This window comes from Bubalus bubalis, chromosome 17 (assembly GCF_019923935.1).
Source record: "Bubalus bubalis isolate 160015118507 breed Murrah chromosome 17, NDDB_SH_1, whole genome shotgun sequence".
Lineage (NCBI taxonomy): Eukaryota > Metazoa > Chordata > Mammalia > Artiodactyla > Bovidae > Bubalus > Bubalus bubalis.
This window is the reverse complement of record NC_059173.1, coordinates 25,900,771-25,920,533: the sequence shown is the minus strand read 5'-3', so window position 1 is coordinate 25,920,533 and position 19,763 is coordinate 25,900,771. Positions and strand designations below refer to the sequence as shown.

General features: G+C 48.4%; 1 protein-coding gene across 12 annotated transcripts in view; it reads left to right on the top strand.

Moving 5' to 3' along the window:
• RIMBP2 (RIMS binding protein 2) overlaps window positions 1-19,763 on the top strand; it is a 307,318-nt gene that overhangs the window by 271,981 nt on the left and 15,574 nt on the right. For 8 of the 12 annotated variants that reach the window (XM_044930306.2, XM_044930303.2, XM_044930307.2 and 5 more), the window contains 5 exons: window positions 1,807-1,965; window positions 4,820-5,527; window positions 7,070-7,187; window positions 14,333-14,514; window positions 15,561-15,729. In XM_044930306.2, coding sequence (XP_044786241.1) covers window positions 1,807-1,965; window positions 4,820-5,527; window positions 7,070-7,187; window positions 14,333-14,514; window positions 15,561-15,729 — 1,336 coding nt within the window. The remainder of the gene's footprint in view (window positions 1-1,806; window positions 1,966-4,819; window positions 5,528-7,069; window positions 7,188-14,332; window positions 14,515-15,560; window positions 15,730-19,763) is intronic. The other 4 variants (XM_044930308.2, XM_025267840.3, XM_044930309.2 and 1 more) reach the window with 1 other exon arrangement.

Below are 19,763 nucleotides of genomic sequence, written 5' to 3'. Positions count from 1 at the left end.
TCTCATCTCACTGGCTAGACCAGGGTCATGTGCCCACCACCAAGAGATTCCTACGAATGTCTTATCCATGATAAATTTGGCAAACAATAGACACTTACTTCCATCCCATGAGTTTATTACTAACTCATCATTGGGTTTGAATCAAATGAGACTGCGTTCTCTAGGGGAGTTCCTTCCCATTTGCTTTGGGAAGCCCTCATTCTAACCAACCTGATGTTTGTTTATTCATCTAAAACCAATTCACTTTTATGTCTTCTCCAAGGCACTTGATTGAAGGAAATAGGGCTGGAGCAGGTCAAATGATGCTGCACAGACTTCTCAGACTGAGAACATCCAGGCCGCCAATCTGAGGGCTCAGCTGGAGTGGGACCCCCGGTGGGACCCCCCCTTACTGGGCACTCACACTGCTTCCCCATATCTTTATATAGAGGAGCAATTGAAACCATTTTTTAAAGTTTTATTTGTTTCATAAATGAGCAGTTCCCCCACCCCATTTTTTGGCTGTGCCACATGGCATGTGGGAATCTTAGTTCCCCAATCAGGGTTCAAACCCATGTCCCCTGCAATGGAAGTGCAGCATCTTAACCACTGAACTGATAGGGAAGCCCCTAAGCTGGATGTTTTTAATAAACATGTCACAAGATGCTATTAAATACACTTGTCTTGTCGCCCACCAGGAGAGTAAAGAAATCAATCTTCATCAACACTGTCCAGCAGAAACAGAATAGCTCTGTGTGTGTTTCAAAGTCAAAAGTCAAAGTGTTAGTTGTTGAGTGGTGTCCAACTCTTTGAGACCCCACGGATTGTAGCCCATCAGGCTCCTCTGTCCGTGGCATTCTCCGGTCAGAAATACTGGAGTGGGTTGCCATTCCCTCCTCCAGGGGATCTTCCCAGCCCAGGAATCGAATCCCAGTCTCCTGCACTGCAGGCGGCAGATTCTTTACTGCCTGAGCCACTGGGGAAGCCCCCTATGCATGTTTGGGGCTCATAAGTCGGAGCTCATAAGGTGTGCTATATGAGCTGCTGGAAACGTTCCGAGCTGCTGAGGGAGGCACTTGCTTTGTGGATGGGAAGGGGCTGCTGATTTGGACCCACCCCTCATTCCAAACCCCATCAGGGTGGCTGCTGGTTCAGTTTACGCATTAGCAAGCTTACTTTTCCTTGCTGTTCTGTTGACCCTTTCCTCTGTACCCAGGCTTTTCACCAAGCAGCCCCAGTGGCAGGTCTTCTCTAGTGTGGGTGGCCAGACTGGCCACAGAGTGGGCACACCACACAGGGGGTCCCACCCCACCCAGACCAGGCTGTTCACCAACAACCCAGTGTGCACATGTGTGAATTTCAGACTCCATGTTTTTCTTAAAACTCTTAGACACACTTGTTAGTGCGTATGCCCCTGTTTGCCCACTACCCACCACTGTCTGCTGCACGACCCTAGATGCAACATACGTGCATGTCCCTGAGCCCTGCATGTACAGCCTCTCACTTGAGCCTTTGTCCAGCCACTAAGTTGAAGAGGCTGCCAGTACCCGAAAAAGTGACGTCTTCCCATGTGTATTCTGTCCTGCCCGGAGCCCAGGAGGGTCTCTGCCTGCCCCTATCTGGACTTGGAGTGGGAATGCCCGGTCTGGTCCTCTCTCTGCCATCCCGGCTCCCCATGAGCTCGGGGACTGTGATTCCCTCCCCTCCGGAGTGAGCAGTTCTCACCCAGACACGTCCCTGAGCTCGAGAGTGGGCAGAGCAGGGGAAGGTGTGGGACTCCATGTGTTGGAGTCGCCCCTCCATTCACGTCCCCTTCTCCTGCCCCAGCCGCACTGTTGCCATGGAGACGAGTACCACACGGAGAGCAGCCGGGGGTCTGACCTCTCGGACATCATGGAGGAGGACGAGGAGGAGCTGTACTCTGAAATGCAGCTGGAGGACGGGGGCAGGAGGCGGCCAAGCGGCACATCCCACAATGCCCTCAAGGTCAGTGCGGGGGCGCTGCCCCCCCCCACCGCCGTCCCACCGTCCCCCATCCCTGTTCCTTTGGGGGGCTGTGCAGCTGGCTCCAGAGGGGCCTTGCCCGGCAGGCACAGTCCCCAGATTTGGATGGGCTTCTCTTGCTATTGAATCTGCGCTCGGGCCAAAAGTCTGGGGGAAGAAGTCTGGGAGAATCCACTGGGAATCCCTGGGTCACCCAGCTGTGTACTAAGAACCCAATCAGAAAGAATAGAACGGAGAAGTTTCCACCCCCAGTCCCAAACGCCTGGCTGCATGTCTATCTGCAGAGCAGCAGGCCCTAGGAGGGCAGGAGCCTGTCTCTGAGTCAGACTGGAGATGGGCAGCTGGGGAGTCGGGAAGAGATTCTTTAGTGGAATCGACCGAGGTGGACCCTGCTGGACGGCTGGAGGGCCAGGGAGAGGGGACCTTAGAGGAGGTCGGAGGAGGGTCAGTCGACCTCCTGGGGTCCACACACAGGCCCCTTCTCAGACACCTCCCACCAGGGATCCCAGGATCCTCTGCCTCTGCCTCTGATGTAGCCTTCAGCGAGGGGTTTGATGGAGGTCACCTTGATGGAGATCGAGCTGGAGGCCCCCATAGACCCCACCCCTGGGGTGCGCCACCTTCCTTGTTTGGGGAGCTGTGTTGCCACTGCTGCTGCCGCCCACTCCAGCTGGGCTTCTGATCACTCGGCAAAAGCTGGTCACTCTGAGCACCAGACCCTCCGCCAAGCTGGGGGGTGAGAATAGACGTGGCCCCCGAGCTCCAGCAGCTGCAGGCCTAGCGGAGGAGACAGGTCGGGCCTTTGTGGGAGTTTTCAAATGAAAAGAGCCTTGGAGAGAAAAGTCCCACTGGGGGATACAGTGCCTGAGCCCAGCCTTTCTCTGGGAACACAGAGCCACGCAGTTTGAATGGTGGACAGAAAGCAACATCCAAATCTGGCTGCCAACTCAGTGCCCACTTGCATAGAGCAGACTGACTTATGTTCTCCCAGCAAAGGCGCCCCGCAGGGCCTTGGAGACACTGTCACCAAAGAACATGCCAGATCCCTATGCAAACTCTGCATGGTTGCAGCCCCCGCTACCCCCACTGGCTGACCCCCTCGCTCCTCCCCTGAGCCACTGTCCAGCAGGATTCACAGTGACATTTCATGGTGGAGAAAGGCCCGAAGCTGCCCGTGGTCCAGCCTGACCACCCCTGCCTTCCCACACTTCTCTACCGCTGGGCGCTGTGACAAGGCAGGTGTCTGCCCCGCCCCCCACAACCTTTGGCAGCCTCCTCACTTCTTATGGAGGAAGCTTCTGGGATGCTCCTTCCTGCCAATTGTTAGCAAAGAAACCAAAGGTCACCTTGTTTTTCCCAGGGAAAAGGGCTAGTTTGTAAAATCACCTACGTCCTTCCCCCACCAGCCCGGCCCTCCTTAGAGCAGCCGCAGGGACAATCGGACCTTCAGGCAGCAGGGCTGAGGCTTACTTCACTTCGTCCACAGGGTTCTGACATTTTTTTTAAAAGTCAGGAGACTTTACAGGCCGATGTGGGCCGCCCGGGCTCACCTCTCCTTGCGGGAGTCCCACGGAACCCCGTGCATCCCCGCCAGGCTCCCAGGGCTGGATCCCTGCTTCCTCACTGCCCTTCACCCCAGTGTTCCCAAACCTCAGTGTCCTAATAGCAAACGAACGAAGCGTGCACCATGCTCCTGGTTTGGCGCTTGTGGGCTCTAAGCCTGCTAAAGACGCTGCGCTGGGTAAACCCACCATGTCCCCTTGTGCCTGGGACATACCGCAAAAGGCGGTTGGGGCAGGGGTGGGGGGGTGAGGTGAGGGCAGGGCAGCAAATCCTGATATTCCTCCGCAACTCAACTCTAATGCGCATGCACGGAGGCCCATGGGAGGAAAGCTGGGCGCAAGGCTTCCTGGAGTTAGTGAGGTGTCCCAGGAGGTATGCCCAGTGGGCTGGCCCAGCTGGAGCAGAGGATGGGCGTGCCGGCCATTCCTGGAGAGAGAATCACCTGTCAGGACATGGAGCGTGGGGTGTCCACCCTCGGCCTCCATCTGGGTGGGCCAGCCCTGAGCCCCTGCTGCCCATACTGCTGGGGACTCGGCTCCTCTCTCCCAGCCTTGAGGTCTGGGGTCTGGAGGAGAGACTGACAGGCCCCCAAGCCTTTGCAGACACAGGCCAAGCAAATGACTTTGGGTCGCTGAGTGCCAAGGTCCCCCAGCTTCACACTCTTCCACTTGAGCCGGGAGAGAGCCATAGGTAATAGAGCACGGACGGGTTTCACAGGATGCTGAGTGCTTTCAGGGACAAGCAGAGTTGAGCGGCGTGGCCGGGTGGGGCCCCCTGTGTTGCAAATGGCCTCCACTCACCGGCATCCCAGGGCAGCTGCCTTGGGAGTTTCTCAGGGTGCAGCCAGCGGCCAGTGAACTCGGACGTCCCCGGCCTCTGGGCACAGCCATGTCACAGACCCTAGCGCCTCGGTCAGTGTGAAGCCTCCTGCCTCCATCCTCCCCACACCCGCGGCCAGCGGCCTCTCTTTCCTTGGTTTGGCTGCATGGCTAGTCCTGACGGCGTCGGGACGCTCTGCGTGCGCTCGGCCCCCCGGCTCCGGCCCCATCCATCTAACCCATTCTGTTTTCATTCCAGAGCCCCGGCCAGAGCATGCCATCTGCCCCCACCCCCACCCCCTGCCCCACCACGAGTACAAGCATGCTCTCTATCCCTCATGGCCTCGGAGACTAATTCTCTCTGTATTTTCTTTCCTTCCCTCTGCGCCCCCTTCATATGCGATCATACACTGACTCCCGGCACCTGTGCTAACACACCACCCCTCCTCCTTAAGGAGTGCTCTAAGAATAGGACCACTGAACGTGCTTTCTCGGAGTTGCCCGAGTATCCCCAACAGACCCACCACAGTAAGAGACTTTTCAGTATCCCCGAAGTAGCGGAGGAGGATGGAGAGCCTTGTGAGTTCCTGCACAAGCAGGGCTTAGGGGACTCCTCCAGGGTCAGGACCGGGCTGGCCAGCGAGTCCAGGCCCGCCAGGCCCTGCCGGGGGCATGAGGCCCTCCACGGCTCCTGGTACCCCGCGAAACCCAGGGGCCCCCAGGCCGAGGACTTCATATTCGAAGACAGAGGCTGTCGGTTCAGCCGCTCGGCCACCAGGAGCCCGGACAGCGGCCTGGACTGCGGCAGCGAAGAGGAGGAGATGAGATTTAGTTTCCGAAGCCCAACTGCCCAGTGCAGCCCCGGCCCCGGGCCCTGTCCTTGTAGGAGGAGCCTGAGGCCCCTGCTGGCCCGGCGCCGGACGCTGACCCGGCAGAGCAGCATCGAAGAGGATTTTGGGGAGCCAGTGGAGCCCGGCGACGTCGTCAGGAGCGATGAGCCCCACCCGAGCCCAGAGAGGTCCACCCCCAGCAAGTACGGCTGGGATGAGCCCACGGGCCGCGAGGATTTCCGAGATGCCTGGAAGAAAACCATAAAAATGCCCGACAGTAGGGCCATTGCCCGACAGGCCCAGCCTCCTCCCCGGGTTGCAGACGGCCCTTTGGTGTGTGAAGTAAACCTCCCGCTCACATCTGCTTGCCAAACCAATCCGTTTTCATTCTTTCACCTTCTTTCTTTGTTTTGGTGTCCATCCCGGGCACTCTCTCCGCTGGCTCTCTCTCGTTTTTCCATGCATTTTTGATTTATGAAGCTTCCCAATCTTTTCACCATGCTGATGATTTCTTTACTTTGCTTTAGAATAATGACCCCTTCCCCACCTCCAAATCAGTGATGAATATGGCTGCTTTAATTAAAGGACAACTGAATCTAAATTTTAATTAAGGGTTAGCTGAACTCTGATTCTCCCAAAGTTTGGCAACACGTACTTTTCAAAATGAATCGTGGGGATGTATTTATGACTGACTGGTATTGCTTACTAGGGTTTTTCTCTGGTGGTGGTTTTGGTTTTGGGTTGTGGTTGGTTTTCCAGTTCATCCATAACTGGAAAAAAGAATGGAGAACAATTATTGAAGAGGTCCACCTTTGCATTTGTTTCCAAAGGTTTTTTTTTTTTTTTTTCCCCCACGTTTCTTTCCTGAGAGCAGTTTTCTGAATGAATTTTCCATCATCAGCTCTAGACACATCCTCGGGCCTTGTTTTCCAGGCTTGTGAGTGCTTTTCAAGAGTAGGGATTCCTTCAAGGCTTCATTCATCTCTATATTGTGTCCTCTTTTCAGAACATTTGCTCCTGTCATGCTGAACTTTTCCATGAAAATACAGGTGAGACATCCCAGGGCGCCAGGCCTTGGGCTTGAGCCGGTGCAGTTTGTGACATGTCCACTAGAGGGCGCCGACCCACAGCTTACCGACTCACCAGCAAACTGCAGCCCACTTCCTGTTCAAACTCATTTCTGAAGCTCCCAGCCCTGATTCATTCTGTGTCTCTGAAAACTTCCTGAGTTAAGTCACCAGTGAGCTGGAGGTTTTGCTTTGATTCTCGCATAGGATGCGAACCTTTAGTACGAATCAGAGGCAAAACTTATCCATAAAGGAAAATAGTTCGGGTTAGCCCTGAAATGTGAAGGTTTGGAAGTCTTTGGAATAGCGTCAAGACGGCGCCATGAGTTTCAGAGCTGATAATGCACAGAAACTTATGTCTTTGAGTTTTCGGTAACCTCGCACACAACTTTGCCCAAGCAGGACATTTGGGAAATGCAGTGTTTTTCCCACCTTTGGGGTCACTGGAGGAGGGCAGACTGTGCTGAGACTAGAAAAGAGGTACCAAAGGCGTGAGGAGTCTTACCTAAATCACTCTCACTATGGCTCAAAATACTTGGCTTCAGCGGCAGCACCAGCAACAAAAAGATGTCTCCCGAGGGGTTCTCTTTCTCGCCCCTGCCCGGAAAAGCAACTGTGCTGTAGAAGATGGGGTGCCTGGGGTGAGCACTCTTTTTCTCTTCCAGGTTATTCAGCTAACCTTTCAGTTAAAAGCTAAGTTTAGTTGCCTTTAGAGCTTCTGCTTCTAAGTTGAATTGATTTGGCTGACTTAATTCTTTTCTTCCCACGACTGGCAAGACTGATGACCGTGTCATTGTTTTGTCTTTAGATTTTAGGAAACCCGGTGACCGCAGGACGGGCTGATCGGGCGGATCACGTGGGCCGGAGGTTTTCCCACGGCAGTGCTGGTTCCCACAGGTCCCGGCCAGTGATGGTCCATGCTGCGGGTTAGTGAGCCGGGTGGAGTCCTCCATCTTTCTTTTAACCACAGAGCACATGACTCAATCTAAACATTTTTTAAAAAATTATTAGGAATAGAATTTTCAACTAAATACAGAAGACTCTTGGTTATTTATGGCAAAAGAAGGCAGAAACAGAACCAAATAAATGGAACCTACATTTAAGGATTCTCAAAATATATTGACCTTTGAGGTCAATCTTCTCCCTACATTTTTTTTTTTTAACTGCAAAGGCTACCATCCTAAGCATGGAAGAGATGATAATGGGCCATCTCCCCACCTAGTTCATGCTCTCCTGAAATGCTTATGGTCAGAGCAGCAGAGACAGGGATGGGTGGCTGAACTCCAAATACCTAAAGGAGCCCCCAGCCAGTGCAGAGTTATCTGTATGCATGAAACACTTGGGCAACTGGGGTTGAAAGTTATGAAAAAACAGCAGGAGGCCTGAATGTGTGCCCTGAACTGTGTGTTGACCCTGTCCATCTGGCCACCTCCTCCTGCATGAGTCATCCTCAGGCATCCAATTCCATTCTCTTAATTACTTTTTGGAATTCAGCCAGCCGTGCTGAAAGCTGTCATTGTAGCCATTCTCGTCAATCCCCTAAGAGGGGGAGTGTGGCCGAAGGTCAGATGGGAACCTTTCTATTACTGGAATGAACCCCGGCATAACAGTTCCAAAAAGTATTATACGCAAGATAATGGAATCTGGTAATCAGCACAAATAAACTAGCTTTTTGTGAAAACACACACACACAAACAAAACAAAGCAAGAGACCCATTCATGGAACAGAAGTAGTTGAGAGAAAAACATTGATCTGGTGAGACAGGGCTCAAGGAAAGCAACCCTTGGACAGTCCAGACACCTGGAAACACAGCCCCAATCCATTTAAATAGCTAAGGTTTAAAAGACAATTGGGCTTTGTTCACATCAGCCAAAAATAATTAAAAACTTTATGAACCAATACAGATCCCCTGAAGTTTTCTCCTCCTTCTAGATGTTTCTTTACCATAAAACCCAAACAACAGGGTAAAAAAGTTTCTTTTTCCATCTTTACAGTGTTTAGAATGTTTTTATTTTTATCAGTGAAAAATTGTATAGAATGTTAAAGGACCTTTAAAACAACAGACTGTTTTCAGTTAGGCTAAAAAGTAATAAAATAAGCTGAAAAATAAAATCAGCTGGAAAACACTGGTTTCACATATTACAGACCCACTAGCAGAGTTCTGTATATACTACATGGTGCTTAGTGACTCCGTCGTGTCCGACTCTTCGCAACCCCATAGACTGTAGCCCACCAGGCTCCTCTGTCTATGGGGATTTTCCAGGCAAGAACACCAGAGTGAGTTGCCATGCCCTCCTCCAGGGGATCTTCCCAACCCAGGGACTGAACCTAGGTCTCCCACATTGCATGCAGTCGGATTCTTCACTATCTGAGCCACTAGGGAAGCCCTTGTGTATACTAAGCCTACATTATTTATGAGTTTGTAAACCAGTGCCACATCACTCAGATCTTCATTTAATTTGTGTATTATTGCCCCTGTAACAATTACTGAGGTTAAGTAGGATCTCCTGGCTTCTAAAATAAATGACTTGTAAATAAGAGTCTTGAGGAAGGAGGTGAGGACCAGTTCAAGACCGTTCTTCCTGTTGAATTTGGTTCCTAAGTGCTCATTCAACTGTGACTTTAACGAGTGAATGCTCATTACATGAACCGCCACTGTTTCTGTGGTTGAAGTTTAATGTCCTGACACTGAGAAGGGGTGTCCTCTGGAGGAGGCCTTGTGGGTCTCCCACTCCAGTCTCCTAGGACAGAGAAGAAAAGTCTACAGGGCTGAAAATTATGGTGCTACAAATTGCCAACTGGGCAAGAAAATAAAGGAAAACATAAGTGGACCCACAGTCTCCCCATCAGAGTCTTGGACAATCCTTCAGGTGGATTTGTCTTAAGGGAAAGAATGCAGAAGGCTGCACATGTCTTAATTTTAGTGAAAGACACTAGCTAAGTTAGTAGAGGGCTTCCCTGGCAGCTCACCTGGTAAAGAATCTACCTGCAATGCAGGAGACCCTGGTTTGATTCCTGGGTTGGGAAGATCTCCTAGAGAAGGAATAGGCTACCCACTCCAGTATTCTTGGGCTTCTCTGGTGGCTCAGATGGTAAAGAATGTGCCTGTAATGCGGGAGACCTGGGTTCGATCCCTGGGTTTGGAAGATCCCCTGGAGAAGGGAACAGCTACCCACTCCAGTTTTCTGGCCTAGATAATTCCATGGACTGTATAGTCCATGGGGTCTCAAATAGTTGGACATGACTGATTTGACTTTCACTTCACTTCAAGTTAGTTGCAAGAGAGTAATGCTGTGGTAACACCTTCACAAAGAAAAAAAAAAAAGCCTCAATAATAGAACCCAAAAAAGTGTTAAATAAATCCATGATAGAATTTCTTTCATTGTACCTGATCTCTTAGCATGGAGCAAGGCAAGAAAGCATAATTATAAAGCATAATTAGTATCAATCACTTTATATTTTCATATACATATATTCACAGACCAAAGAACCTATTATATTTTCAAAAGACAAAAGTGACTCAAAGAGGAGAATCATGCCCAAAACTCTAGGAAGTGAATGGTCAGTGACATGTGAATAGGCTATTTTCCTCTAGTCTCTGTTTATTTAGTTATAGTTTTCCTGTGCCAATATCAGTAATTAATACTTTAGAAATCTGCCAACTCCAAAAATATCCTTTTCTTTTATGGAGAAACTCCCCTCCTACATATATATTTTTAATAAGCAATGCCTTCACAGCTAAAATATATTATACTTTTAAATATACTCTGGATTTCCTTAATTAAGAAAACAATGCCCTTCCTGATTTAAAAAGATAAAAATTATATAGTTCCATATCTGGTAAATTCTAAGTCATATAATTAGCATAACGAAGGCCTCATAACCTTAATCAATGACCCCAGACAAGGATTTCATTGGGTTTGGTTTCTTCCTGTGTAATTTTTGGTCTTTGCATTTATCTGGTTATTTACCTGACAGATGAAAAGGCCCAAGGGTGTACCCATCTGAAAAGAAATGCCACATCCTAGAGCATTCTGCTCTTACTGGTCGACTGTGAAAATCTCCATTTCCCTCCCACTTTCCAGGTTATTTTGGCCACTGAGCTTACATAGCAAGGAAATGCAGCACATTTTCTCTATATCCAGATGGGAAAAGTTAAAATGACTTAACTAAATAAACAAAACTTGACTCTCTAGAAAGAAGACTCGTCTCCCTGGGTTTTCCTGTAAGGAGAAGAGGAGCAGCTGTAAAGTATGCTTCATAGGCGACCCACTTTTTCTCTGTAGAAATTACAATGGAGAGGACAGTGGAGGCAGGTAGCCTCAGGTAGTGAGGGAAGAAGTTCACTTATAGAAGACAGTGCTTATTCTGGCAGCACAGGAGGATTCGGGAGCCAACAGGGGCAAGTCAGGATCTTCAACTTTGCACGTGGTTTGCAGACCCTTCCTCCTTCCTGACAAAGACCCCCTCCTACCCCAGGCCAGGATATTCCACATCAGGGCAGAGGGAGGAGCATCCACGCCCAGGTCAGACCAGCAGCTGGCGGTAAGTTCTTCGTTGAGTCTAGCCTGCCCCCAAGAAAAGGAAGGGCCTCCCAGTCGCCCACTCCAAACCCTGTGAAGCTGGGTTTGTGTGGACACATTCCATGGAGGCCACTGTTCTCTTCCCATGAGGTCTGATTCCATAAAGTATCTAACGCACCTTCTCTGGAGGAAACACCGTGACATCATACCCACACTTCTACTCATATACACCAACTCCAAGTGCTCCAACCACTTCCACCCCATCCCAGCTCCTCTCTGCAAACCAGAGAGAGATTTTGGAATAGTGTGGGTGACTGCCTGCTGAGCATGATGCTAGCCTGAGATCCTCTTGCCGGTCTCCATGCCTAACGTCTCCCACTTGTGCTTGGTGTGATTTGGGACTTAAAGACATTGAGGCACAGTTGTCCGCACATCACGGTGCCTGAACTTGAGCCAACTCCCGAGAGCCTGCGAATTGTAGGAGTAACTCAAAGGTCTTCCAGAGTGACAGTGACCTACCCAATCCTCCCCTTGTGAACTTGCCTGTACATTCCAGCTCCACAATCACCACGTCAACTTAGTCAAGGAAGCCCTGGGAGCCCTCTGGGTGGGTGCAGCCAAAGTTGTAGCCACAGCGCTCCTTCAGTGACTTTCCCCTCAGCTGAAACAGCACCCACTGGGTCACACTGCTATTTTGTTAAGTTCCTTCTGCAAAACTCCCAAGGTTATCCAGCTGAATTGAAAACATCCTTCTCATGCTGCTAATGGTCTTCTCTACCATCAGCCACGAGCATGAAAAAACCACTGCATCACTACACATACACAGACGTTCACAGGTCACGCGATGGTGTACCATGAGCTTCGTGCTATTTAATTTAGAGAACATTTAATGACTGGGGGGCAAGTATGAGACCCTCTCGTTGACTGTGTGTGCGTGTGTGCTGTCGCTTCAGTCATGTCCGATTCTGTGCGGCGCTGTGGACTGAAGCCCACCAGGCTCCTCTGTCCTTGGGATTCTCTAGGCAAAAATATCGGAGTGGGTTGCTGTGCCCTCCTCCAGGGGATCTTCCCGACCCAGGGATCCAACCTGTGTCTCTTACGTCTGCCTGCTTTGGCAGGCGGGTTCTTTACCACTAGCACCACCTGGGAAGCCCTCTCATTGACTATAAACAAAATCAAAACTGGTGTGAAGAAAGGAAGGCCGAGCTGCTCAGTTTTGTTCCCTTTGAGCTTCCCTGATAGCTCAGTTGGTAAAGAATCAGCCTGCAGTGCAGGAGACTCTGGTCGATTCCTGGGTCGGGAAGATCTGCGGGAGAAAGGATAGGCTACCCTCTCCAGTATTCACGGGCTTCCCTGGTGTCTCAGCTGGTAAAGAATCTGCATTGACTATAGACAAAATCAAAACTGGTGTGAAGAAAACAGTAAGGCCGTGCTGTTGAATTTTGTTCCCTAGCAGAAGCAAAGTTACCGAATGTTTAGATTATCTTTGTATCCTAAAAGGATCCCAAATTCAAATAATGTTAACAGCTCACTGCATTTTAAAGACCAACCTTTCCTGCGGTTAAAGTGCTTTTTTATTTTTCAACTGCATGTTTCTGCTGGTGGAAGCAGCCAAGACTCTGGCTCTCCCACACCCTCTGCGTCACCCACGCAGCTTGGACATCCTCTGATCCCGCCGCCTGTGCTCCTTGTGCTGGTGACACAAATTTTGACCGGCTGTTAGTCCCACCCCTGCCCTCCTTTCTGATGATCGGACTTTTTCTCATTTGCTTCCCCGCTGATGTTCTGAGTCCTTCTCAGTCCTTCTACAGTGCTTATACTGTAGTCAAAACAGTATAATTCACTAGCAGATGTTTGTTCTCTCTATATGCATATTAATAAATGTATACATATATAGTGAGATATATGCATGTCTGTAATGACACTTAATAATGTTGTTGATGTTCAGTTGCTCACTAATGCTCGTCTCTTTGTTACCCCATGACTGCAACATGCCAGGCATCCCTGTCCTTCACCATCTCCTGGAGTTTGCTCAAATTCATGTCCATTGAGATGGTGATGCTGTCCAACCATCTCATCCTCTGCTGCCCCTTTCTCCTTTTGCCTTCAGTCTTTCCCAGCATCAGAGTCTTTCCCAATGAGTCAGTTCTTTTGCATCAGGTGGCCAAAGAGCTTCAGCTTTAGCATCATTTCTTGCAGTGAATATTCAAGGTTGATGTCCGCTAGTATTGACTGGTTTGCTGTCCAAGCACCACAAGCACCACAATTCGAAAGCATCAGTTCTTTGGTGCTCAGCCTTGTAATACATATGCATATATACTAGGATTTCAAAAGAATCGTCTTTAGGAGCTCAGTGGTAGGCGGACTTGAAACTCAATTCTTCCAGGAATTCATTAATTCACTGTAATGCATTCATTGCCTCTTACGTATTTGGAGCCAAGTGAGCAGCTCAGTCACCTGTATCAAACTTTGACAGATAGGCAAATACATCTCTTAACATCCTTGTGCTCTGGCTCATCTGTTAATGGAAACCTAGAGGGTCTCATGCGAAGAGTTGACTCATTGGAAAAGACTCTGATGCTGGGAGGGATTGGGTGCAGGAGGAGAAGGGAACGACAGAGGATGAGATGGCTGGATGGCATCACTGACTCGATGGACGTGAGTCTGGGTGAACTCCGGGAGTTGGTGATGGACAGGGAGGCCTGGTGTGCTGCGATTTCATGGAGTCGCAGAGAGTCAGACATGACTGAGTGACTGAACCGAACTGAGAGGGTCTCTGGGTCTCTATGCTTGACTCCTGAACAGGTCCTTCCTAATCCCCGGGACTTGGCCACCCGTCACCCGCCCCCACAATCAGCGCTCAGACCAGTCCTGCCAGGAGGTCATTGAAACACAGTCCTTTATCTCTCGCTGTCTTCACAAGCAGCACACCTACACTCACCCTGCTGCCTACGTTTCATACTAGTTATTAGCTTTTCAAACCCATCTCGGTCGAGGTGATCCATTTGTGCCTGCATGTTGAGCTACACATTTCTTTAAGAACTTATTTTTATGACTTTATGGATTGTTTTGTTTTGGACTGTGCTGGGTCTTTGCTGCTGCATGGGCTTGTCTCTACTAGGGTCAGTGGGGGCTGCTCTCTTGTCGTGCACAGGCTGCTCATTGTGGTGGCTTCTCTTGTTGCAGAGCACAGGTTCTAGGCTGCAGGCTCCCGTAGTTGCAACATGTGGGCTCAGTAGTTGCGGCTCCTGGACTCCAGAACACAGGCTGAATAGCCTTGTTACACGGACTTAGTTGCTTCGAGGCACATCGCATCGTCCCACATCAGGGATCGAACCCACATCTCCTGCATTGGCAGGTGGATTCTTTACCACTGAACCACTAGGAAAGCCCAGCTACACATTAAGAAAAAAAAAAAAACTTAAAGTGCTTCTCTCTTCGTTTTTCAAAACCACACTTTGTATAACAGCTCACCTTTCTGGGTAAAGCAGGGAGAATGGCTGGTGGGAATCACTTAGACCCTGTGCTTTATCCCATGCACTCCCAGATGAGTACGGGCGGGACCGGCTTTCTCCGGACTTCTACGAAGAGTCAGAGACAGACCCTGGGGCGGAAGAGCTCCCAGCCCGCATCTTTGTGGCCCTTTTTGACTACGACCCCCTTACCATGTCCCCGAACCCAGACGCTGCAGAAGAGGAGCTTCCCTTTAAAGAAGGGCAGATCATCAAGGTGGGGGCATGGCCTGGGGGGTACAGGTGGCGGGGGAGGATGGGGAGGGGGTGTTCACCAGATCCAAGTTCCTTAACACAGGGGTCCCCAACCCTCGGGCCATGGACCAGTATGGGTCTGTGGCCTGTTAGGAACGGATTGCACAGCAGGAGGTGAGTGGCGGGTGAGCAAGCAAAGCTTCATCTGCATTTGCAGCCACTCCCCATCACTCACATTTCCACCTGAGTTCCATCTCCCGTCAGATCAGTGGCAGCATTAGATTCTCATAGGAGTACAAACCCTACAGTGCGTGAATCATCTGGAAACCACCACCACCCCCAATCCACGGAAAAACTGTCTTCCACAAAACCAGTTCTTAGTGCCACAAAACCTGGGGACAGATGCCTTAACACCTCAAAACGACAGGCTACTTCTTCTTGTATTTGACATTCAGCCTCCTATCAGTAGTAGAGGAAGAGCCTGAGTCTGGAGTCAGAAGGAAGACATGGGATGCTCCCTAGGAGAGGGGAAAGGGCCTTGAACCCCAAGTTTGCAAATTTCCGAAAGGGCACTGACAATAACCTTTGAAAGGGGTTGTTAACTAAAACGGACTCTAAAGAATGGTGATGCTTACCCCGCAGAATAGTACGCACAGAATCCCTTTGTGAGTTGAGGTTTTTCACTTCTGGAATGCCAGACAGTGGCGCTGTCTTCTTATGGAGGAATCATTTGTTATACTGCACTTGCATGTGTGTGTATGGGGCGGGGGGGCGGCACTTAACTTGTGTGCGTTCACACACATGCACTCAGCTAGTAAAGCCCTGGCCTTGCCGGGCAGCCCTCTGGTCAACGGGAGCTCCAGAGGCTATCAAAACCCTGGAGGAGAAACAGGTTCTTAGACATACACATTTTTAGGGTGAGGGCTATGTGTACACACTTATGCCCATAAGCAGCGATTTTCCATGTTCTTCAAGTCAGTGTCTGACTAACTGTGACTCTAGGTGAACAGAGCTGATCTATTTCTGAACCAGCCATCCCAATGCCTTGCCTTCTTCCCGTGACTCCAGGTGTATGGTGATAAAGACGCTGATGGATTCTACCGCGGGGAAACCTGTGCCCGGCTTGGCCTTATTCCCTGTAACATGGTCTCTGAAATCCAGGCAGATGATGAAGAGATGATGGACCAGCTTCTCAGACAAGGCTTCCTCCCTCTGAACACACCTGTGGAGAAAATAGGTAAGAGGCCACGTCCTGCTCACCTGTGAGCCTGCAGGCCAGGTGGCGCCTGCCTTCTTGAGGGTTTTGTAGCACGAAACACCAGCCCAGGGCTTCCCTGGTGGCTCAGTGGTGGAGAGTCCACCTGTCAATTCAGGGGACACAGGTTCCACCCTCTACCGGGAAGATCCCATATGCCTTGGAGCAACTGAGCTCCTGTACCACAGCTATTGAGCCTGTGCTCTGGAGTCCAGGAGCCACAACTACTGAAGCCCATGCCCCCTACAGCCCATGCTTCACAACAAGAGAAGCAATCGCAGTGAGAAGCCTGAGTACTGCGACTAGAGAGTAGCCCCAGATCACTGTGACGAGAGAAAACCCGAGTGCAACAACAAAGACCCAGCACAGCTAAAAATTAAAAAAATATATATTTTTTAAACTGCCAAAAAAAAAAAAAAAAACCCACCGACTCAGGGCAGGAGACAGTGCTGAGCAGAGGAATGAATGCTTTGTTTTTTTTTTTTTAAAGATATTTCATATAGTTCCCTGTGCTACACAGTAAATCCTTGTCACTTAACCATTCTATTTTATTTTTTGGCCACGCTAGGCATGTGGGATCTTAGTTCCCAGACCAGGGACTGAACCTGTGCCCCATGCATTGGAAACGCAGAGTCCTAAACACTGGACCACCAGGGAAGTCCCCAAAATCTGAATGTTAACCATCAGATTTTCTTGGGCAAAACCCATTCTGTAAACCAAGGTTTTAATAGTCCTGAGATGCAGACATACAGGCATCTAAATATTTATGAAAACACAGATGATCTTCTCGTGAAAGATGAAGTATGGCCTTGCTTACTAAAAGTCTATCACATTTAGAAAATAAACATTTTTGGGTTGTTGTGGATGAAATGCTTGTGTCCCCCTAAAATTCATTTGTTGAAACTTTAATCTGCAATGTGATGGTTTATTAGGAGGTAGGGCCTTTGGGAGTGATCTGGTCATGAGGGTGGAGCCCTTGTGGATGGGGTTAGTGCCCTTATAAAAGAGACCCCAGAGAGCCCCTTCCCCCTTCCATCACGTGAGGACACAAGGAGCTGGAAGTCATCTGTGAACCAGGAAGGAAGGAAGCAGGTCTTCACCAGACACCAAGTCAGCCAGCACCTTGATCTTGGACGTCCCCCACCCCAGGACTGTGAGAAATGAATGCTTGTTGTCTCAGTCCCCAGTCTATGGCACTTTGTTATCTCAGCATGAACGGACTGATACTGGTAATGTACTTTGGGTTTTGTTTTAGTATTTATTTATTTGGCTGCTCCGTGTCTTAATTGTAGCATGCGGGATCTTTAATTGCAGCCTGTGGGATCTACTTTGCCCTCCAGGGACTGAACCTGGGCCCCATGCTTTGGGAGCTCAGTCTTAGCCACTAGACCACCAGGACACTGGTACTACTTTGCACATTGACTATTTATGATAAATTTCAAAGGATGATTGGGTAGTGGTATGCTTTCCATTCTTCAGGTAAATTCTGCTTATCCAAAGACATAAAAGATTTTTACCCTTTAATTTGGATACTAAATTCTTTTGTTTATCTAGAACCACTGAGCAAACAGTAAAACTGTTTTCAGCAACATTACATTTATGATCTTTAATTTTTCCACATGCAAGGAAAATCTACTCATTCAAAAGGCCTCTCCTTTTTCTAAATAACTTTAGACAGAAAGACTCATGGGATTCATATTTAAAGTTTTAATACTTCAAAACATTACATTCACTTCTTTTTTATTGTTTAACCTTTTTCTAAATTTATTTTTATTGACTTATAGCTGATTTACAATGTTGTGCCAATCTCTTCTGTATAGCAAAGTGAATCAATTATACACATATATACATTCTTTTTCATATTCTCTTCCATTATGGTTTGTTACAAGATATTGAATATAGTTCCCTGTGCTATACAGTAGGACCTTGTTATTTATCTGTCCTATATGTAATAGTTCGTTGTGCATTGCGTGTGTGCTCAGTCATGTCTGACTCTTTTGCGACCTCATGGATTGTAGCCCGCCAGGTTCTCCTCTGTCCATGGGACTTTCCAGACAAGAATACTGGAGTGGGTTGCCATTTCTTCCTCCAGGGCATCTTCTTAACCCAGGGATCAAACCTGTGTCTCCTGGTTTGGCAGGTGGATCCTTTACCACCGAGCCACCAGGGAAGCCCATATGTAATAGTTTGCGTCTGCTAATCCCAAACTCCCAGTCCACCCCACTGCCTCCCCTGGATTCACTTCTAAATCACACTCCAGACAAAGTTCAGTGGCTCAAGTAATATGCATGATTTTAAGGACAAACACAAAAGCAAATATCTCAACCTTTTTGGTATTAATGAGTTCGTTGTCTCAAGATCCATGTCTAATAGTCGAGGTTCCATATGAATAAACTGCCCAGATTAAATCCCCGAGACCACAGCTCCCTGAGCCCTCACACCATCCATTCCCTTGCATCGCTGCCCCCTCTCCTGAAGTCGACAGCGCCTCTTCAAAGAGGGAATGGGCTCGTGCACCACAGACCCAGAGTCTAGGAGCAATCTGCTAAAAAACAAGAAGCTTGATTTACTTGATCAAGCTTGATCACTTGGATTAAATGTCTTTTTATTCAGTAGTCCCTAGACTAGTTGAGGGAACCAAGCTGAGATACCTGCTTGCCCTTTTATGTTGAGGCAATATTTCTCACGGTGAAAGACTGGAAGCTTTCATCCTGAGACTAGGAGTAAGGCTACAATGTCCACGCTCATCTCTCCTTTCCAGCTGCATGCTAGAATGTGTAGTACAAGGAGAGCCAGGGAGCAATGGTACACAGAATGGAAAGATCACATGGAAACCTACCTTGAAAATCTCAGAGAACCTATAAACACAGTTCCTAGCATACAAGTGAGACTAGTAAGGTCAATGGATACAAAAGCAATTGCATTTCCATAGGTTAGCAATGAAAAATTTGAGATTTAAATTGAAAAAGTAATACTGTGTACAATAACACAACGAAGATGTGAAATATGGTTAAGTCTAACAAAATACGTGCAGTATCTGTATGTTGAAAATGATAAAACATTGATGAAAGAAATCAAAGAATCCCAAAGCAAATAGAGATGGACTGTTCATAGACTTAATATTGCTAAGACATTAAGATGTCAGATATCCCCAGACCGACCTATACATTCATCAAAACAGCAGTCAAGGTCCGTGCAAAGCATTATATAGAATCAATAAGCTAAATCTTTCATGTATATGAAAAGTCAGAGAAACGAAAAATCACTGAAACCGTTTTTAAAAGAAAAATGTGAAAGACTCATGTAACTTGATTTTAGGACTCACTATAAAGGGAAACTGATCAAGACCATGTGGTACTAGAGAAAGGACAGGCACACAGAGGAACAGGGTAGAACGGACCCCCCCAGACTGATCAACATATCGACTATCAACTGATTTTTGACAGAGGTAAAAATGCAATTCAATTGAGAAAAGGTAGTCTTTTCAATAATAGGTGCTGGAATTACTGGACATCCACAGGCAAAAAGTGAATCTCAAGCCATATTCTCACTGTAGTGAAAAGCTTAACTCAACATTCATACTGTCTTCAATATAAAAATGAAGACTATAAAACTTTAGAAGAAAACAAAGGAGAGAAACTTTGTAATGATCAGGCAACAATTGTTTTGATATGATATATTTTAAAAATTGTGTTAGATGTTATCAAAATTAAATATTTCTGAGTGGGACTTCCCCGGCGATCCAGTGGTTAAGAATCTGCCTGCCAGTGCAGGGGACATGGATTTGATCTCTGGTCCAGGAACTAAGATCCCACGTGTCACAGGGCAGCTAAGCCTGTGCACCTGAACTATTGAGCCCATGCACCCTAGAGCCCATGCTCCAAAACAAGAAAGGCCACCGCAAGGAGAAGCCCTCACACTGCAAAAAGAGTAGCCCCCGCTCGCCTCAACCAGAGAAAGCTTGCACGCAGCAACAAAGTCCCAGCACAACCAAAACTAAATTTTGAAAAATCACT